Raw genomic sequence first — 22709 nt, 5'->3', positions numbered from 1 at the left:
TTTCAGGGACCTGCACGGGCAGGGTTTAGTGGTGTATATTGATGACATTCTGATATACTCCACTGCACGCGCCAAGCATGTGTCCCTGGTGCGCAGGGTGCTTGGTTGACTGTTGGAGCATGACCTGCATGTCAAGCCTGAGAAATGCCTGTTCTTCCAGCAGTCCGTCTCCTTCCTAGGGTACCACATTTCCACCTCAGGGGTGGAGATGGAGAGTGACTGCATTGCAGCCGTGCGAAATTGGCCGACTCCCACCACGGTAAAGGAGGTGCAGTGGTTTCTAGGGTTTGCCAATTACTACCGGAGGTTTATCCGGGGTTTTGGTCAGGTAGCAGCTCCCATTACCTCACTGCTGAAGGGGGGCCCGGTACGTTTGCAGTGGTCGGCTGAGGCGGACAGGGCTTTTGGTCACCTGAGGGCTCTGTTTACCTCGGCTCCCGTCCTGGCCCATCCGGATCCCTCTTTCGCGTTCATAGTGGAGGTGGATGCATCTGAGGTTGGGATAGGAGCCGTGCTCTCTCAGCGCTCGGGTACGCCACCAAAGCTCCGCCCCTGTGCCTTCTTCTCGAGGAAGCTCAGTCCGGCTGAGCAAAACTCTGACGTGGGGGACCGGGAGCTGTTGACTGTTGTCAAGGCTTTGAAGGCGTGGAGACATTGGCTTGAGGGGGCTAAACACCCTTTTCTCATCTGGACTGATCACCGCAATCTGGAGTACATCCGGCAGCGAGGAGACTGAACCTTCACCAGGCAAGGTGGGCCATGTTTTTCACCCGTTTTGTTTTCACCCTTTCTTACAGACTAGGTTCCCAGAACGTATGACACAGAGGAGCGGCCCATGGATCCCACCCCCATACTCCCTGGTGGCGCCAGTAGTGTGGGAGCTGGACGCGGACATTGAGCAGGCGTTACGTGCAGAGCCCGCTCACCTCCAGTGTCCCGCTGGGCATATGTACGTTCCGTCTGCTGTCAGTGACTGGCTGATCTATTTGGCCCACACGTCACCCTCCTCTGGTCATCCAGGCATCGGTCGGACGGTGCGCTGTCTGAGTGGGAAGTACTGGTGGCCCACTTTGGCTAAGGACGTGAGGGTTTATGTTTCCTCCTGCTCGGTGTGCGCTCAGTGTAAGGCTCCTAGGCACCTGCCCAGAGGTAAGCTACACCCCTTACCCATTCCACAACGGCCTTGGTCGCACCTGTCGGTCGATTTCCTTACCGATCTTCCTCCCTCACAGGGTAACACCACGATCCTGGTCGTTATGGATCATTTTTCCAAGTCCTGCCATCTCCTCCCTCTGCCCAGTCTCCCTACGGCCCTACAGACTGCGGAGGCCTTGTTTACGCACGTCTTCCGGCACTATGGGGTGCCTGAGGACATACTGTCTGATCGGGGTCCCCAGTTCACTTCGAGGGTCTGGAGGGTGTTCATGGAACGTCTGGGGGTCTCGATCAGCCTTACCTCAGGTTTTCACCCCGAGAGTAACGGGCAGGTGGAGAGAGTTAACCAGGATGTGGGTAGGTTTCTGAGGTCTTATTGCCAGGACCGGCCAGGGGGAGTGGGCGGCGTTCGTGTCCTGGGCAGAGATGGCCCAGAACTCGCTCCGCCACTCCTCCACTAACCTCTCCCCCTTCCAGTGTGTACTGGGGTATCAGCCGGTTCTGGCTCCTTGGCATCAGAGTCAGACCGATGCTCCTGTGGTGGACGACTGGTTCCGGCGCGTGGAGGAGACATGGGACGCCGCCCGGTGTGCGCCGGGTTTTGTTTTACACCCGTGCTTTGTGGCAGCCGGTACTTTGTACTTGGTTATTGTACTATGTGCTGCCTCACTTGTTCTTTGGGCATTTGTTTTTGTGACGTGGTTGCGTTCTGTTCATATAAATGCCTCAGTAAAGTGCTTTATCCACTCATCTCTGCTTTCCTGCACCTGACTTCCATGCACCAGCTACACCCACCGTTTGACAGTAAGGTTAATTTTAAGTGTATGTTGTGATTTTTTTAACCATTACTGAACCTGTGACCAGAAACAAGCTACATGGGGTAATACCAGAATAAATTATCTGTTGATTCTGTCTCTTCCAGCAAAATATACAGAACTGAGATTTTTGTATGTCCCATATATATAGCATTCTGTTGGTGGCAAGAATTATTATATAATAATTTAAATTGAAAAACTCTAAGTGTTGAATCAAGTGTCGTTTTTTGTACCAGTTCATAAGCCATATGCCAAGGAATTGTTACATCGAAAATCTCCCATTTATTTTCCAACCTGTATGGTGCAGCTGTCAACATTTTTGTCCTCAGATGAAACTGGTATATTTTTCCAGTTCCTTTCAGCCAATTTTTATCTTTAATATATGGCAGGCAAACAAGTTCCCCTACCTTCTCCCTTTTCAACTTGCATCCTCCATTTTTGTGGTAGTGCTGCAATCAGTTGGTTGTAAATTTGGATTGAGCAGATATTCCCATATATTTTCTATAACTGCATATGTGACAACTCTTCTGTTTCTATTCATAATAACATTAATAAATATAGTACAATTTTTAAACATTTTTTTCCATAAAGAATGTTTTTTTTTATTAATCAGTATATTTGAGTTTAACCATAACATTTGTTGTAATATTTGTTCTATCTTTTCTGGAGGATAAAACTGAAATTGTAACCAGCTTTCTATCGCTTATTTAAGAAAGGGCGATACTTTAAACAAAATGTCATTTTCAATTAGTCGGAAATGAGAAGTTGTAATCTGTATGAAGGCAAAAAGGCCATTTTTGAACAAAGGATGAGCCTTTCTTAATAATCTACTGGAGAAACATTTTGGGTATAAGTATAACTTATGTATGAGTGAAGCTTTAAGTGAGAGGTTTAAAGCTTTAATATTTAATCATTTTAGCCCTCCAAACTCATATTCATTATATAAATAGGCATGTTTAATTTTGTCTGGTTTAGCATTCCAAATAAAATGAAATCTTTTTTGCTCATATGACTTAAATAACGAGTCATCTGGAGTAGGCAGTGCCATTATTATGTAAGTAAATCAATGTGATTTTTCCATAAATAGACTTCTCCATGGTTGCAGAATCTTATCTATTTTTGCTAACTATCTATTGAAATTAATTGTGGTAAGTTAATTTATCTTTTTTGAGATAGGTATGTCTACTTCACCATCCGCCAATTTTATTGGTAAACTACAAGGTAGTGTAAACACTGTATTTTTTAACAATCCAATACATAATATGGTACACTTGTCATAATTAGGTTTCAGTCCAGAGAGGCTAGAAAAGAGATCAAGATCTTCATTGAGACTGTGCAGGGATCCAGATTGCGGACTTAAGAAAAAACTAGCGTCATCAGCATACATTGACAGTTGTTTTTATCCCTTTGATTTCTAACCCCTTGATGTTCTTACTAGATCAAATTTTAATAGCTAGCAGTTCAATGGCCATAATAAATAGATATGGAGACAACGGATAGCCTTGTTTTACTTCTCTTAAACGCTCAATACTTTCTGAGAAGTAACCATTATTTACTATTTTACATCTGGGGTTGCTGTACATAACTTGAACCCACTGTATAAGAGATTCATGACAATTAAAGTAATCCAGGCATTTATATATAAATTCTAGTCGTACTTTATAACAAACACCTTTTCAAAATCTGCTATGAAGACCAGGCCTGGTATCTTCAATGTTTCAGAATGTTCTATTGTTTCAAGTAATTGTAAAAAACCTGTCTGATCAGGATGAACAATATCTGGTAAAACCTTTTTTATTCTATGTGCTATGCACTTCACCAGGATGTTCGCATCTCAACATTGACGTTTTAGAGGGTCCTCCAGTTTTTTAAATGGATGGGATCTTTATACTTACCACCAAGGTCTTGTTTTAGTAGTAATGAAATCAGACCTTCTTGTTGAGTACCTGAAAGTCTACCATTTGTATAAGAGTAATTAAAACGTAAATAATGGATCTTTGAGTACATCAAAAAAGGTATGATATACCTCTACTGGTATACCGTCAAGCCCTGGTATTTTTCCAAACTGAAAATATTTTATTGCCTCAAAAAGTTTTTCTTCTGTAAGTTGGCATTCACACAGTTCTTTCTGTAAATGTGTTACTTTTACATTATTATTATTATTATTAGGAAATAAATCCTTACAGTTAACATCATTCAGTGGAAATGGAGGAGACTGAAAAGAAAACATATGCTTTTGTGCCTCTATAGTACAGTTTCCATTACCATCTACCTGCGCGGTCCTTCCTCTATTTCCTTTATTTGTCTAATCTCTTTTGTCCTAAACTGCTTTTGTTTTAATGATGAGTATTGTATTGAATGGCCTCTAAAAGTACATTTGAAAGTGTCCCATACAATAAGGGGATCTGCTGTACCTATGTTGTAAAAAAAAAGTAAATGATGAATTATTTTGTCTTAGGTAAGAACAAGTTGTCGTCCATCCCCGTCCACGTGAACATTCTGTGAGAGTTACATGGAGGCCAATTAAATGGTGGTCCAATCACATTCGGTCTCCTATTAATACTTTTTAAAACTTTTGATGCCAGCAAGAATGAGACTAGGAAGTAATCAAGAAGCCTCCTCCATGTATACCTCACTAGGTCAGGGTTTTTCAACCTCCATATATCCACTAGTTATAATGTATCCATGATCTTTGTGGTCTCCTTAAGTGCTTTAGGGTGATAGTTTGTAGAGTGATTTCCTTTACGATCCATTGAGGTACTTAAAGCCGTATTATAATCTCCCACCATAATAATAGATTCTTTCGTTGCTTGTGAGCTCAATAGATTATTATACACTGCTCAAAAAAATAAAGGGAACACTTAAAAAACACAATGTAACTCCAAGTCAATCACACTTCTGTGAAATCAAACTGTCCAGTTAGGAAGCAACACTGATTGACAATAAATTTAACACGCTGTTGTGCAAATGGAATAGACAACAGGTGGAAATTATAGGCAATTAGCAAGACATCCCCCAATAAAGGAGTGGTTCTGCAGGTGGGGACCACAGACCACTTCTCAGTTCCTATGCTTCCTGGCTGATGTTTTGGTCACTTTTGAATGCTGGCGGTGCTTTCACTCTAGTGGTAGCATGAGATGGAGTCTACAACCCACACAAGTGGCTCAAGTAGTGCAGCTCATCCAGGATGGCACATCAATGCGAGCTGTGGCAAGAAGGTTTGCTGTGTCTGTCAGCGTAGTGTCCAGAGCATGGAGGCGCACCCAGGAGACAGGCCAGTACATCAGGAGACGTGGAGGAGGCCGTAGGAGGGCAACAACCCAGCAGCAGGACCGCTACCTCCGCCTTTGTGCAAGGAGGAGCAGGAGAAGCACTGCCAGAACCCTGCAAAATGACCTCCAGCAGGACACAAATGTGCATGTGTCTGCTCAAATGGTCAGAAACAGACTCCATGAGGGTGGTATGAGGGCTCGACATCCACAGGTGAGGGTTGTGCTTACAGCCCAACACACCGTGCAGGACGTTTGGCATTTGCCAGAGAACACCAAGATTGGCAAATTCGCCACTGGCACAGGGCACAGGGCTCTTCACAGATGAAAGCAGGTTCACACTGAGCACGTGACAGACGTGACAGAGTCTGGAGACGCCGTGGAGAACGTTCTGCTGCCTGCAACATCCTCCAGCATGACCGGTTTGGCAGTGGGTCAGTCATGGTGTGGGGTGGCATTTCTTTGAGGGGCCGCACAGCCCTCCATGTGCTCGCCAGAGGTAGCCTGACTGCCATTAGGTACCGAGATGAGATCCTCAGACCCCTTGTGAGACCATATGCTGGTGCGGTTGGCCCTGGGTTCCTCCTAATGCAAGACAGTGCTAGACCTCATGTGGCTGGAGTGTGTCAGCAGAGGCATTGATGCTATGGACTGGCCCACCCGTTCCCCAGACCTATTGAGCACATCTGGGACATCATGTCTCGCTCCATCCACCAACGCCACGTTGCACCACAGACTGTCCAGGAGTTGGCGGATGCTTTAGTCCAGGTCTGGGAGGAGATCCCTCAGGAGACCATCCGTCACCTCATCAGGAGCATGCCCAGGCGTTGTAGGGAGGTCATACAGGCACGTGGAGGCCACACACACTACTGAGCCTCATTTTGACTTGTTTTAAGGACATTACATCAAAGTTGGATCAGCCTGTAGTGTGGTTTTCTACTTTAATTTTGAGTGTGACTCCAAATCCAGACCTCCATGGGTTGATAAATTGGATTTCCATTGATTATTTTTGTGTGATTTTGTTGTCAGCACATTCAACTATGTAAAGAAAAAAGTATTTAATAAGATTATTTCTTTCATTCAGATCTAGGATGTGTTGTTTAAGTGTTCCCTTTATTTTTTTGAGCAGTATATAAATAGTAAAAAAGTGTGGATCATCATTATTTGGCCAATATAGATTAATTAGACAGATCTGTTTTTGGTCCAATAGCATATTTAAAATAATTCATCTTCCTTAGCAGCTAGTTAGCATCTCATTTGTTGGGGGTAAATACAGGTGAATGTATTGATAAGTAATTTGTCCTTATTTTTAATTTTATTTCTTGCCCTTATTTTAAGTGCTCTAAAATCCACTATGGAAAAAATGAATAGTGGAAAAACTATTGGAACCATTTCCCTTTACGGGCATTATGACTCATTCTCTGGTACTCTCTTGCATTGGTTTATTTCATTTTGGGTATATTTATGTCTGATACAGTCAGTGACTGCAGTTATCATTAATGATGTCTATAGTGTTTTGTGTCTATATGTTTTTGATATGCACATTTTGACCGGCCATGTAAAAACCTATCTGTTTGATTAATCGTGAATGCTTTAGCCCATTTTGGGAGTGTCAAGTTCAGGTAGCCTTTATGGCTTCCTCAATTGTTGCGGATAACTGGTTGTGAAACAACGTGTGTTGTCTCTCTTGTATGTTTTAGGCTATCTAGGTATGTTGCCCTGTGTCCATGTTGGACTATCACCTTTGAACTGTTATCATTGGGCTGCACTGTAAATAAAATGTATATTTTCTCCATATTTTTATACTGAGGTTTACTCTGTGTGTTCAAACCCTCCTAATTAGACTGTTGGCTCCCACTATATTTTAACATACTGGAAAGGTATAAGCAACATGCTACTTGATTCACCTTTGGATTCTGACACATGTATGCTATATTGCTTAATGCTTATACCTAGGGCTGTGGAGGTCATGAACTTTTGTCATCAGGTGATTGTCATGAAAATAACTGCCGGTATTACGCTAATTGACCGTCAATTAACATTAACATGTTTAGCATCTCCGGCTTCCACTGCATAGCGTACAAGCCACTGATGCAGACTTTTGGAACTTCTACATTTTAAAAGGTCAAATAAATCAATTTAATACATCTTACACCATCACAATAAATCCATTATTTAGGTCTAAAGGAACATTATGAATAATAAATAAAATGTAGCCTATTTCTGAAGAACAGAATAGCATATTCTGAGTTGTCTTTATTTAGGCCCTGATCTGGCTATGCCATATGGCTGTGGGCTACATTACTTCACGTAGCAGGCAATATTTTATATTATTTTATAGTAAGAACAAATTGATGATAAAATGATTGTGGGGGCTGTCTTGTTAGACTTCAGTGCAACTTTTGACATTATTGATTATAGTCTACTGAAGGAAAAACATATGTGTTATAGCTTTACACCCTCTGCTATAATGTGGATAAAAAAATACTTGTCTAACAGAACACAGTTCTTTAATGGAAGCCTATCAAATATAATCCAGTTAGAATCAGGAATTCCCCAGGGTAGCTGTTTAGGCCCCTTGCTTGTTTAAATTTTTACTAACGACATGCCACTGACTTTGAGGAAAGCCAGAGTTTCTATATATGCGGATGTCTCAACACTATACACGTCAGCTAATACAGCAACCGAAATGACTGCAACACTCAACAAAGAGCTGGAGTTAGTTTCAGAGTGGGTGGCAAGGAATAAAGTAGCCCTAAATATTTCTAAAACTAAAAGCATTGGATTTGGAACAAAACACTCACTAAACCCTAAACCTCAACTAAATCTTGTAATAAATAATGTGGAAATTGAGCAAGTTGAGATGACTAAACTGCTTGGAGTAACACTGGATTGTAAACTGTCATGGTCAAAACATATAGATGCACTATTAGCTAAGATGGGGAGAAGTCTGTCTATAATAAAGCGATGCAGTGCCTTCTTAACAACACTATCAACAAGGCAGGTCATACAGGCCCTAGTTTTGTCGCACCTTGACTACTGTTCAGTCGTGTGGTCAGGTGCCACAAAAAAAGACTTGGGAAAATTGCAATTGGCTCACGGCTGGCCCTTGGATGCACACAGAGAGCTAATATTAATCATATGCATGTCAACCTCTCCTGGTTGAAAGTGGAGGAGAGTCTGACTTCATCCCTACTTTTATTTATGAGAGGTATTGACATGTTGAATGCACCGAGCTGTCTGTCTAAAGTACTGGCACACAGCTCGGACCCCCATGCATACCGCACAAGACATGCCACAAGAGGTCTCTTCACAGTCCCCAAGTCCAGAACAGACTATGGGAGGCACACAGCACTACATAGAGCCATGCCTACATGGAACTCTATTCCACATCAAGTAACTGACGCAAGCAGTCAAATTAGATTTTAAAAAACAGATTAAAAAAACACCTTATGGAACAGCGGGGACTGTGAAGCAACACAAACATTGGCACAGACACATGCATACACACACACACACACACACACACACACACACACACACACACACACACACACACACACCACACACACACACACACACACATATACACACACACTTTGGCAGCAGCTAATGGGGATCCATAATAAATACAAATAGAAAGTATATTTTCCACAAATGATTTCCGCGGGAGTGAGCACATGCGGCTATATGTGTTGAGCAGTTAAAAATCCCTAAGAGTATATTGTCGCACCCATGCGTGAATCTAAGTAACATAATAAGAAAATCCCAATCAAAATCCGTCACTTTGAGCCCACATTAATTCTCTTAACCTGCCACGTTAATTCTCCTAACCTGCCACGTTAATTCTCCTAACCTGCTATGTTAGTTATCCTAACATGCCACGTTAATTCTCCTAACCTGCTAAATGAGTTATCCTAACCTATCATGTTAATTATACTAACCTGCTACGTTTATTCTCCTAACCTGCCATGTTAATTATCTTAACCTGCCTAACCGGTTCAGCTAAAATGCTACAAGGATGCAGGAAGTAGCCACGCAAAACAGTCTTGAGTGGCAACAGATCTCCCCAATTGGCTGTTAGGTTTCGACTTTCGACACACCCACTGGTGTTGATCCTCCCACTTGTTTCGCAACGCCCACTTTCAGACACTCCACATATACAGTTACCCCATAGTAGAGAATGATGGAGGCCTCTAGTGGCCACCATGTTTCCACCATTTTAAAGTGGTCAAGATATTCAACTGGGTCGGGATTCCTATGGGTTGTAGCCACTGAGGTATAATAAGATCTGGAGACTGCATCCAAGATGTCCAACCGTTGTTTTCAAGCTTATCTACTCACGTTTGCATGTGCCGATTCGTGGACCGTCTATGTCTGAGTTGCATCCGATTTATATGAACCAACATCACATGCGCACTAGCACTCAGTGTGCACCGGGAGCAGCAGTTACATCCTCAGGTCATCCAAAAACATGGTAGACATTGGATGAATATTAACATTTTATATCTTCGTTGTGAGTGATGAAAAACAAAATTGGCCTCAGTGACAATTATTTTAGTAATTCAATGGATGTTTTGTGCACAATGATGATGACTAAAAAGTCTTAGAGGAATTTTCTAGTCTGATTTCTCTATGTGGCCCTCTACGGAAATTGTCTTTCTGGGCCGGGCATCAGTTAAACTGCAGTACCGAAGCAAACCTGTAGGAGAAGTCGAAACCATGCTTCTGGGCCGGAACACTGGGCCCTTGGTTGTAGCCTCATGCCTCAATCACACCGACAGTTTTTGCATTTTGGTTCACCAGAAGTACATTCATTTCCAATGGAACGCTGCGTTTGCCTTGCAGCATTGAGTTGCAGAGGCAGTTGCAGTGCGTTCTGTGTGGTGCATATGTAACAGTTGTTAAAATACTTTGTGAATTTCAACCTGTTCATATATTAATATAGCATGGTGATTTGTTATAATGCATGCCTGCATCCTGGGAAATAAGGGAGCGCATACTTACCTTTTGCCCTGCGTGCTCGTGCTCAAATCATTTTAATCCACTAGGAGAGTTAGGCACACTTTTTCTGTCATGTTCAGGAAAGTTAGATTCCTTTAAGTACAGAGTCATGAATAATGTTGTATATTTAGTTTACTCATAAGTAGATGGTATTGTAAAGATGCTATTGTAATTGTACTTGTTAGGATGATATTAACATTCTGAATTCAACATGTGGTTACTAGCTAGCTAAGGTACTCTATGTGTTATTGTAGCTATTGTGTATTGTGCGTCTATGTTGTAGAGAGAAGCAAAGATTGGCAGAACATATTTGTTCTCTACAAATGTTTTGCCTTTTCTTTTGGATGCAGGTATGAGGTTTTATCTATGTAAAATGAGCGTTGTGTTGATGCATTATAAGGAGAGGCTGTTCTCACTTTTGTATTCTAAAGTAATTTTGCTGCACTTGGAGAGAGGCAAAGTTTGGCAGAACATATTTGTGCTCTACAAATGTTCTGTCTTTTCTTTTGGATGCAGGAGAGTGAACTCTGATATATTAAAGCAACCTGATCTTCGAAGTCCACGGCTTTAGTCTTAATCAGTCACACACAAGGCTGAGATGCAGCGGTGCAGTACTTTTGTTGCACATATATCCAGATGATGCTGCATACCATTTTGCGCAAAAACACTGTAGATGTGATCGAGGTATCAATGGCGCTGCCCATGCTGTCACAGACCTTACAATGGCACAAACATAAAGACGAGTCCTCTATCTATATAAGTCACCCATACTTGGGTCATGGCTAGAAGGTATCCAGATTTTGTCAAATTAAAGTCAAAAGTTGAAATGTTCTCCATTTTACCTAAACCTTTTCCTAATTTAATTATCTAACCTGATATGTTAATTCTCATAAACTGCTATGAACCGACAACTCTGACTCATCGATCACACCTACAACACTCGCTAGGTATGCAGCATCGTCTGGATGTGTGCAACACAAGTTCAACGTTCACCTTCTGCTACAGCTTGACAGAAATGGAAGCAGAAGGTGTATGTTGAAATTTTGGTGCACACATGTCCAGATGATGCCACCTGAGAACCATTTTGCACAAACACCGTAGGTGTGACCTAGGCGTGACGTTCATTTTAAAGAAAGCTGCAACCTTTCTGGCCATGACCGCACGTTTCTACCTGTTCACCACTAATTAGGGCCCCCTGTGAATCATGGACCATAATTATGGTTCCTATTCTGCCACGGACTATTTTGCATTGGGATACTCCAAAGAGAATAATCTATTGACGCAACCACATGGCGTCAAGACCGTCCATGTGACCGAGCGTCGTTGGATATTTCAAGAAACAGGACCAAGCAGCTGTCATTTACTATCGACAGGCGAGCGAGTTATGCGTTAAAAACTGAACGTAAACATGGTGACCGAGAGGTGAACGAAACAGCAACATGGTCTTCGAAAGCGTGGTGGTAGATGTCCTAAACAGGTTTTTAGGGGATTACGTTGTAAACCTTGACAGCTCACAACTCAAGCTCGGGATTTGGGGAGGTAACGATTGTGTTACGGTTAGCTTCCTTGCTAGCCACCCTAGCTAGTTAGCTAAACGTCAGTTCAGAAACCTGCAGCTGTCACTGTCATGATTGTCGTCTTAGATGTTAGCATTAGACAGTACTTGCTTATTTGTTAGCAAGGTTTTGTAGTCAACTGGCTAGCTACAGTATATTAGTTTTAGCTAGCTAGCTAAATTGGCTAACGTTAGCTTGAATCTGCCAGCTAACCTAGTTAGATATTTGTACATTTAAGTCATTTAGCAGACGCTCTTATCCAGAGCGACTTACAGTAGTGAATGCATACATTTAATTTTCATTTCATGCATTTTATATATACATATATATTTTTTTGTACTGGCCCCCCGTGGGAATCGAACCCACAACCCTGGCATTGCAAACACCATGCTCTACCAACTGAGCCACAGGGAAGGCCATAGTGTAGTGTAGCTATGTAGATAGCTACACTATACACAAAATTACCCCTTAAAATTTGTGGATTCGGTTATTTCAGCCACACCCTTTGCTGACAGGTGTATAAAATCGAGCACACAACTATGCAATCTACATAGACGTTGGCAGTAGAATGGTCTTACTGAAGAACTCATTGACTTTAAGCGTGGCACCGTCATAGGATGCCACCTTTCCAACGAGTCAGTTTGCCAAATTTCTGCCCTGCTAGAGCTGCCCCGGTCAACTGTAAGTGCTCTTATTGTGAAGGGTAAATGTCTCGGAGCAACAATCAAATTTGATTTGTCACATACACATGGTTAGCAGATGTTATTTATTGCTAGTGTAGCGAAATGCTTGTGCTTCTAGTCCTGACCTCAGTAATATCTAACAAGTATTCTTAACAATTCCACAACACCTACCTAATACACACAAATCTAAGGGATGGAATAAGAATATATGGATGAGTGATGACTGAGCAGCATAGGCAAGATAGTATGAAATACAGTATACATATGAGATGAGTAATGCAAGATATGTAAACATTATTAAAGTGGCAGTATTAAATCACGATGACCAGTTGGTGACCACTGGCCTAAACAGTATCTAGGCATATTTCATTTTAGAAAGATATGATACTTGGAGATAATTTATTGTAAGTCCAAGGCCTGACATCTTGCCAACAGACGAAGCACAAAATTGTCTACTGAAATGCGGGCTCTGTGAAGACTATCTGGGCACATGATAACATACTGCGCCGCTTGCCAATATTTGCTTTGGATGGAAGATGTACAGTGGAATTAGGCTGTTATTTGTCAGCTTAGGCTAGGACATATGTTTCCAACATCAGGTTACTATGCATTTTTTTTGTGAAGTACGCTGAGTGTACAAAACATTAAACACCTTCCTAATATTGAGTTGCACCCCTCCCCTTTTTGCCTCAATTCGTCGGGGCATGGACTCTACAAGGTGTGGAAAGCGTTCCACAGGGATGCTGGCCCCATGTTGCTTCCCACAGTTGTGTCAAGTTGGCAGGATGTCTGTTGGGTAGTGGACCATTCTTGATACACACAAACTTTTCAGCGTTTAAAAAAAAAAAAACAGTGTTGCGCTTCTTCACACAAACCGTTGTGCTTGGCACCTACTACCGTATCATGTTCAGCGGCAATTACATATTTTCTTTCCCATTCACCCTCTGAATGGCACACATGCACAATCCACGTCTCAATTGTCTAAAGGTTTAACAATCCTTCTTTTAACCTGTCTCCTCTCCTTCATGTACACTGATTTGAAGTGGATTTAACAAGTGACATCAATAAGGGATCATAGCTTTTACCTGTCATGGAAAGAGCAGGTGTTCATAATGTTTTGTACACTCAGTGTATATTCATGTATCGGTGCTTATTGAATCATTTTAAAGGTCAACTGCCTCTTAGAACAAACTTATCTGGTTTTAAGCAGCCAATGTGGCATTGGTATAAGTCAAACATTAATTATAGTGTCAAAATTGACTACAAAGTGTAAATAGGATCATTTTGGTCAGTCAGTCACTTCTAAAACTGAGTTACTGGAGGTTTGGGCATGGATTACGATGGTGCACACTAACAAAAGAGAGAGCGCAATCAGCACAGCTGCTTATCAGCGGTGTGAGCTCTATCCAATCATAAGTCAGAACCTCCGGACAGTGAGACAGACCTACACATTATGCAGCGCCTCAGACTTGTTTACGTAAGACAACGAGCCGCCTATGTTAAAATAACCCTTGGCCTTAGCCCTTTATTGAGTGGCTACTTACTCGTGTGTTTGATAGTGTCAATCACTTGAGTCTGCCGCTTTTTGAATTGAGCCGATCATTGACAAGTTGTCCCAACTGCAACTTTATTCATTTTCCAAAACACATTCGCGACCTGTTTTGTAACATGATTCCCTACGAAACACTGAGAGACAGATACGCATTCTGGTAATAGTTAGACAGTTGTACAAAACAACACTGAAGTACACACATGGCCAGTGACTTGATAAGCTGATTGTGGCCTGACTGCTAGCGACTACCTGGTAGCTTCATTGACAAACACAGAGTTGGAATTTACCTAGCTAGCAAGTGGTTTGGGGCACTGATAAACGTGTAGCTTGTGCTTTATTTACGATAGTTTGACAGCTTGCAGATAATGAAGTTGTAGATATGTTATTGTTCTAAGAATTCAGTCCTGAGCGCACAGCCAGACTTTCCCGACTGAATAGACTGTATGCAGTTTTTCATGTAAATGTTTTAACTTGAGAAATACTGCACCAAGTATCTTAGCTAGATGTAAAATTGCGCGACTAAGACCTCCTCGGCAAAAACGTCAGTGAATGACATATTTCTTGATTTACCTTGACTATTTTAAGGAAGTGACTTTTTTTTGAGGAAGTGGCTGTTGTTGCTACAGTGACTCAGGAGGGGCAAACAACAGTACCTGCCAGGGTACGATATGCAAACATAACACACCTACATCAAACCACAGCCCCAAGAATAAGACAACTCTCGTTTGGCTTCAGTCATGGCCGCTAGCATTAGCGAGTAATCTTCAAAAAGAGGCCAAATCAGGAAGTGCAGTCGCCCTTTAAACAAATGTTTTTTTTTCTATTTTTTTCCCTAGGTGATGCAGTGCTCAGAAATCTTGAAATAAAGGAAAATGCCTTGGTATGTTTGAAATGAATGGCTAGGCCTACTACTACATGTATCAGTGGTTAAATGTTAATTATGTAGGTAGATTCACATTGTATTGTGCTGAATACTTTTCTTCTTGTTTCAGAGTCAACTTGACATTCCTTTTAAAGTAAGAGCAGGGCATATAGGTAAGATTTGTCCAGATGACCCAACCCAACACCTCATTTTTACATTTTAGTCTTACTACTGTAAGTCGCTCTTATCCAGAGCGACTTACAGTAGTGAATGCATACATTTCATACATCTTTTTTCCCCCGTACTGGACCCCCGTGGGAATCGAACCCACAACCCTGGCGTTGCAAACACCATGCTCTACCAACTGAGCCACACGGGACCACCTCCTACCATTACCATACATTACCATACCTCTCTATCTTTCTCACTCTTCAACCTTTTTCCTATTAACTGTGTGTGTGTGTGGTTCTGTCAGGACGCTTGGAGTTGAAGATTCCATGGAAGAATCTGTACACCCAGTCAGTGGAAGCCACACTGGATGGAGTCTACCTACTCATCGTGCCCACAGCCAGTAAGAAACCTAGCTGTTGTGTGTGTGTGTGTGTGTGTGTGTGTGTGTGTGTGTTAATGTTTGTGTGTTTCAGGTATAAAGTATGATGCCGAGAAGGAGGAGAAACAGCTCCAGGAGGCTCGCCAGAGGGAGCTGCAGAGGATCGAAGAGACCAAACAGAAAGCAGCGGAACAAGGTCAGAGTTCATGTGTCTGTCTGAGTCATGCTTTCATTACATCTTCAAACCGCTCTTAAATAGATGTCATCATAATGTCATTGAGTTGCAGCGCTAGCATCGGGCTAAAACAGACTCAGGACTGTGACTTGAATGCATGTACTGGAATGTGTTATTTGGTTCCACAGATAACCCTGCACTTGAGAAGCAGGACACCTTTGTGGAGAAACTTGTGACGCAGGTGATCAAGAACCTTCAAGTGAAGATCTCCAACATCCACGTCCGCTATGAGGATGATGTGTGTATTCTACCCAGTGTACTACAGTTGTAATACAACATTTTAAATGAGTATATTATTCCGGTATTTCATTACTGTAACACTTCTCTCACTCTCTCAGGTCACGAACCCCAATTGCCCCTTTTCATTTGGAGTGTCACTGCAGAACCTCAGCCTTCAGGTAATGCGTGAGGCCCCGACCTCGTGAAATCGGTCCTTCATTGGAGATGATCTACAAGCTCAAATACACTGGTTCAGTTCAGTTAAGGTCTGGATGTGGGATATGAGATCTTTGTTGTGGTCAGGTTTATGATCTGTTTCTGGTCTGACCCTGAATGCATATCACGTAACGTCTCAACCCCATAACTGTGACCCCACAGACAGCAGATGAGAATTGGATGCCTTGTCTCCTGGATGAGAAAGCCAAGCTGTTTTTCAAGGTAGTCAGTCCACAGCAATTGATATACTGTACATGCGTTTTACATCCATTATGACACTGTTCTACTGTCAACAGCATTCTAAGCTGTTTTCTGTTATGCTTTTTCCTCTCCTCAGCTTGTCCAGTTGGACAATCTCTTTGCTTACTGGAACGTGAACTCGATGCTGTACTCCAATCACATGCCAGATGAGGCCCTGGTGAGTCACAGTGCCATCATTCAGTGCTGTCGCGGAGCGGCAGGTCCCTTAAGTGAGTGATTATGTCTATCAATGACGTCTAACGAGGCATCTCTTCCTGTCTGTCGCATTTCCACAGCGATGCCTCCAGGACAGCATCCCGGGGGGTTCCACTCCCATGAACCACGATTTCAGTGAGTGTCACCCAGTCGATATAGGGGTGTGACATCATTCACGTCTGGATCGGAGTCTTGATAGTCATGTTGTCACCCACCTGATACAGGGATTCAAATCTCAGTCAGTGTAGTCCTTGGAGTTTTTATTGTAATTGAAGATATCTTCTCATTACGAAGGCCCACGGTGGAATTGTTGTTTAATTCTGTATCATATTAATAACCTTATTTTCCTGTTCGTTGCTGGCAGTTTTTCGACCGATAACGGCTGATGCGAAGCTGCGCATGAACCCCCGGTCAGATGTGGACTTCTCCTCTCCCAAGGTGGACCTGGTGGTCAACCTAAGAGAGGTGGCCGTGGAGCTCAACAGACCACAGGTGATGGAGGGAGATATGAGAGAGAGAGAAAGATGCAACATTTTCATCGTGCAAAAGAGCACAGGAAAGTACCATAAAAATCATTTAAATCTGCAGCCTGATTTAATTTGGAAAATTTCTTCAACAATGTGCATAGGATGACTATTTAACCACAGTGAAGTAAACTGATGCATGCCATTCACCCAATCGGAACTCGCATTGGATTATATACCATCCCTTCTATTTGAAGTGTTACAGTATTTTTATTTTTGCACAGATCTATGCTCTTTTGCATTATGAGCGTTGCCCAGAGTTCGAATTTCGACACATTTTTAAAGTCACTGGCTTATTGTTTTCCCCTGAACTCTCACCCCTTCCTTCTCTCCAGTACATCAGCATTCTGGAGCTCCTGGGGTCAGTGGATATGATGTCACGCAACCTGCCCTACAGGAAATACCGGCCGCAAGTCCACGTGCACACCAACGCCTATCTATGGTCAGCTCACACTTTTTCTTTTACTTACAATTCTTTCCTCTACTAAAAATTGTCACAACGACAAAAATGTTGGTTATTGTTGATGTTTAGATGGTGAATGACTGAATGCATTTGGTTGATCGTTGTTATGTTTTATGCCGTCCAGTATAATATTATTAGATACGATAGCTCAAATCGATTGAAGGAAATGTGATGTACACATGCTTGTTCCGTAGTGACTGTGTCACTGCTTGTGTATGTCATGCAGGTGGCAGTATGTGATCACAGGCATCATGGAGGTGGACGTGAAACCGCGGCTGCACATGTGGTCATGGCAGCACATCCGCTGCCACCGGCAGACAGTCAAGCACTACAGAGAGCTCTACAAGGCCAAGATCACCAGCAAGAAGCCCACTGAGAAGCAGCTCAGGGAATTGGAGGTGTGTAAAGATCAGGGTGATGTTCATTAGGCACCAAATGGAAGACAATGGACTGAAACAGGGAGAACTACCTGGGAATTAAGAAACACTCATTAACATTATCCGTTTTGAATAGTTTTCGGTTGCATTCCCTAATGAGTGCAACCCAGACCTGAGTTCAAATAGTATTTGTTTTTTTTCAAAACTTGAGCAGTGCTTGATTGAGCCTGCATGTCTGTAATTGGACCTATGGCATAGTCCTCAAAGTGCAAATCCTGCTCATCTGGCACACCAGCTAGGCTCAATCAAGTGCTCAAACTATTTGAAAGAAAACAAAATGCTATTTGAACCCAGGTGTGGTGGAGATTGAGAAGGGCCTAGTCCTCATGCTCTGAGTTGCATCCCCAGTCTTTGTATCTACTCTGCTGCATTGATTTATGATGGACATTAAAGGTAGACTCAGCAACATGACGTAGATGCAGAAAGTAAACCGCATAGTGGGCCAATTTCCACAACAACTAAGAGCGTTGAAGCACGAAGCTCTTTTTCTCCCCTGTTTTGGTCCCCTAGCTACCAAGCTGTAACAGCGTGAAGTGAACCTGTGCACACAGATACTGTGTGTGACTGTGAGAGCGAAGTCTTGCATCTCGCTCATCTCAGTATCTGCGGTGCTGCTCATGGCAACGTCATTTTACATTTACGTTTTACATTTGAGTCATTTAGCAGACGCTCTTATCCAGAGCGACTTACAGTAGTGAATGCATACATTTCATACTTTTTTTTTTTCTCCGTATTTTGCTGAGTCTACCTTTTTAAGTAATTGATGGATTCCCTTAACGGTCAGGGAACTGTTTTAATGGACGAGTCGATCCATCTTTCTTGCCGTGTGCCCAGGAGCCTGAGCGGACTCTGGATATTTTTAACATCACTCTGGCCAGGCAGCAAGCTGAGATGGAGGTACGGATTGAGAAATTTGTTGAATAATCCCTGACGAACTATCCATCTTCTCTGTACGTACTGTATTCAGTTATGTCTGTCTACTAACTCATTTGTTCAAAATGGCAGAAAAGCATGACTGAAATGACCCTACTCAGTCACACTGCCGTAGCGTAACCACCAGTGCAACACCTGGTCAGTGGTCACAGTGGAACTAACAGTGGTTCTAGCTAGTGGTTGAGGCTGAAGTGTGATGTATAGACTGTGACTGGCGCTGGTCGGTTGTTCCAGGCAAGCAAAGCGGGTCTGCGTATCTTCCGTCCGGGGGTGAAGGTGGAGGAGGAGGAATCTCAGGGCTGGTTGGGCTGGATGTGGTCTGGCTGGTCAGGAGACGGTGGCGCCGAGGCCAAGGAGGTCAAGACCGGAGGTGAGATCGCCCGCGTAGCCAATCACCATGCTCCGTTTTGTACATGCAGTGCCTTGAGGAAGTATTAACACCTCATGGCTTTTTCCACATTTTGTTACAGCCTGAGTTTAAAATTGATACATTTTATATTCATTTTTTTCTTACACACGACACCTCATAATGTCAGAGTGGAATTATGTTTTTTTATTTTTTATTACAAAATGAAAAGCTGGAAGGTCTTGAGTCAGTAAGTATTCAAGCCTATATAAGTTCAGCAGTAAAAACGTGCTTAACAAGTCACATAATAAGTTGCATGGAGTCACTCTGGGTGCAATAATAGTGTTTAACATGATTTTTGAATGACTACCTCATCTCTGTACCCCACACATACAATTATCTGTAAGGTCCCTCAGTCGAGCAGTGAATTTCAAACACACATTCTACCATAAAGACCAGGGAGGTTTTCCAATACCTCACAAAGAAGGGTACCTATTGGTAGATTATAAAAAAAATAAATAAAAGCAGACATTGAATATCCCTTTGAGCATGGTGAAGTTATTAATTACACTTTGAATGGTGTATCAATGCACCCAGTCACTACAAAGATACAGGCGTCCTTCCTAACTCAGTTGCCAGAGAGCAAGGAAACCGCTCAGGGATTTCATCATAAGGCCAATGGTAACTTTAAAACAATGACAGAGTTTTTAATGGATGTGATAGGAGAAAACTGAGGATGGATCAACAACATTGTTGTTACTCCTAATAGTAACCTAACTGACAGAGTGAAAAGAAGGAAGCCTGTACAGAATACAAATATTCCAAAACATGCATCCTGTTTGCAACAAGGCACCAAAATAATACTGCAAAAAATGTGGCAAGCAATTAGCTTTTTGTCCTGAATACAAAGTGTTATGTTTGGGGCAAATCCAATACAACATATTATTGAGTACCACTCTCCATGTTTTCAAGCATGGTGGTGGCTGCATCATGTTATAGGTATGCTTGTAATCGTTAAGGATGGGAGTTTTTCAGGATAAAAAAAGAAACGGAGGAAAATGTGGTTGTCTGCTTTCCATCAGACACTAGGAGATGAATTCACCTTTCAGCAGGACAATAACCTAAACACAAGGCCAAATCTATACTGGAGTTGCTTACCAAGAAGACAGTGAATGTTCCTGAGTGGACGAGTTACAGTTTTTACTTTAAATCTATGGCAAGACCTGAAAATGGTTGACTAGCAATGATCAACAACCAATTTGACAGAGCTTGAAGAATTTTGAAAAGAATAATGGGCAAATGTTGCACAATCCAGATGTTGAAAGCTCTTAGACTTACCCAGACAGACTCACAGCTGTATTCACTGCTAAAGGTGTTTCTACAAAGTATTGACTCAGGGGTGTGAACACAGTACTTATGTAAATTAGATATTTTTGTTTTTCATAAAATAAAAATATGTTTTCACTTTGTCATTATGGGGTATTGTGTGTAGATGAGTGAGGGGAAAAAAACTAATCAATTGAATCCATTTTGAATTCAGGCTGTAACAAAACAAAATGTGGAATAAGTCAAGGGGTCGGAAATACTTTCCGAATCCACCCCCTATGATAATGCAAAGACCACCGGGCCAATCATTCAGCTGGTCATCAGTGTGTCAGGAGCGTGCCAATGCGCTGCAGTTACTAGTTTTGATGAACAGTGTTCTTCAATCCTGGTCCTGGGGAACCATGGGGTGTGTAACTAGGGCTGACACAATTACCGTATAACCAACCATTATCGATGAAGACGGTCATGACAATAAAATAACCTTTAAACGAAATCTAGTGGATTGGTTGAGTCAATGGTGTTGATGTTGGGCTGGAGGTAAAAAACCTGCGGACCCTGTGAGTCTCCAGAACCACGAATAAAAAACACTGGACAAAAATATTTCCAATTGTGCATTTTAACTTGTCCTGTCCCACCCTTATGAAGTATTGAATCATGTTGATGACAAGGTTCTCATTATGATGGTTTTGGAAGATGTTCATGTATATCTGTAGCGTTTCCACCGCCATTTCTCGCATCATTTATTTTACAGACACAAAAAGAGAGCACGAGCAAATGATCTGTCGGCATTTTATGAACTTCCTGTTTCTATCGCAGGTGTCGTGATACATTTTTTTTCTCTCCGTACGATATGACTACTCGCATACAAAATGTGGATGAAGATGTTGTTGACTTTGATTTAACCGTGCACTTGGAACCGCATTTTGCACTTCGTATGACCTTTTTTGTGAAGTTGATTTGAAATAATCTTGATAAGGTCCTCCTGGTGTTTTAATGCTGTTATTGTAAATCATAAGACACATTTCCACATTGCATGGAGAATGACGTTTTTTTGTCTTCTAATTCTCCTCAGCTTTTGACGAGCTTATGACTTCTGCTGAGAAGGCCAAACTCTACACCGCCATCGGCTACAGTGAGATAGCTGTCAATCATAACCTGCCAAAGAACGTGAGTTGCTACTGTATATTCCCCCACACTGTAGTGCAGTATCGCAATCCCTGGCGTCTTCCAAAAGAGAGAAAGATAATCCAGGACAATGTTCAGTCTCCCTTTTTCTCTCTGGTCTTGTTTGTGCAGTTTGAGGATATGAAGATTAATTTCCACATGGAGAGGATGTCTGTCTCGATGAAAGACAACAAGGACCAGAATGAAATCCTCAAACTCACAGTTGAAGATCTGAAATCCATGCTGACCCAGAGGCCCGGAGCACAAGCCATTAAGTAAGTACAGTATGCCCTCTGGGGTGTGTTCCCTAAGGTGAAACGTTCAGAACGTTGCAGATAGATATTAATAGAACTGACATGTTGCCCAATTCTACTTGACATGCCGGTAACGCTTTACGCTTCTGAACAAACCCTGTATTTAAATACTTTCCCCTTCCTTCCCTGCTCTGTTTTATTGCTTTATCAATGGGATGCACTATAGTTGGCATTTCATTATTTTTTTTCTTGTGCCACCATTTTGCGATTCTCAGTTTGTCTGTATCTCTTTTTCTCTCTGCTTTTCCAACTCCCCCCCCCCCCCCCCCTCTCTCTCTGCCTCCACTCTCTCCCCACCTCTTTCTGCCCTTGGTTCTGATGCGGTTGTTCCTCTCAGGCTGTCGGCCCAGCTCAGTCTGTTTGAGGTGACAGGACTAGCCAATAACCGGCCGGCACCCACATTGCTGTCGTCAAGGAAGGCTGCCACGGTAACGGGGACCCCCTTGTTGGACATCCTGTTTGAGACCAACCCTCTGGACGAGAGCGCTGATCAGCGGCTTCGCGTCGAGTCCCAGCCTCTGGAGATCATCTATGATGCTGTGAGTGTGTTTTTGTCCATTTCTGTGTGTGTGTCCTGTATACATAATTGTATTCCAGTCGTTCCTCGGTTCAATCAGGCATGTTGTTAGA

The 22709-nt window shown here is 42.4% G+C and overlaps 1 protein-coding gene across 2 annotated transcripts in view; it reads left to right on the top strand.

The window, feature by feature from the left end:
• The first annotated feature begins 11477 nt into the window (after positions 1-11477).
• LOC106580084 (intermembrane lipid transfer protein VPS13A) overlaps positions 11478-22709 on the top strand; it is a 55307-nt gene continuing 44075 nt past the window's right edge. For both annotated transcript variants that reach the window (XM_082966218.1, XM_082966217.1), the window contains exons 1-18: positions 11478-11782; positions 14871-14914; positions 15027-15069; positions 15372-15467; positions 15541-15642; positions 15810-15919; positions 16020-16079; positions 16279-16338; positions 16454-16534; positions 16653-16707; positions 16937-17064; positions 17432-17538; positions 17786-17957; positions 18831-18893; positions 19164-19299; positions 21674-21768; positions 21898-22040; positions 22417-22618. In XM_082966218.1, the coding sequence (XP_082822344.1) occupies positions 11683-11782; positions 14871-14914; positions 15027-15069; positions 15372-15467; positions 15541-15642; positions 15810-15919; positions 16020-16079; positions 16279-16338; positions 16454-16534; positions 16653-16707; positions 16937-17064; positions 17432-17538; positions 17786-17957; positions 18831-18893; positions 19164-19299; positions 21674-21768; positions 21898-22040; positions 22417-22618 (1797 nt within the window). In that variant the 5' untranslated portion in view covers positions 11478-11682. The remainder of the gene's footprint in view (positions 11783-14870; positions 14915-15026; positions 15070-15371; positions 15468-15540; positions 15643-15809; positions 15920-16019; positions 16080-16278; positions 16339-16453; positions 16535-16652; positions 16708-16936; positions 17065-17431; positions 17539-17785; positions 17958-18830; positions 18894-19163; positions 19300-21673; positions 21769-21897; positions 22041-22416; positions 22619-22709) is intronic.

The sequence above is a fragment of the Salmo salar genome, chromosome 20 (genome assembly GCF_965601325.2).
Source record: "Salmo salar chromosome 20, fSalSal1, whole genome shotgun sequence".
Taxonomy (NCBI): domain Eukaryota; kingdom Metazoa; phylum Chordata; class Actinopteri; order Salmoniformes; family Salmonidae; genus Salmo; species Salmo salar.
The sequence above is the reverse complement of the archived record's forward strand: the minus strand, read 5'-3'. Positions and strand labels throughout refer to the sequence as shown.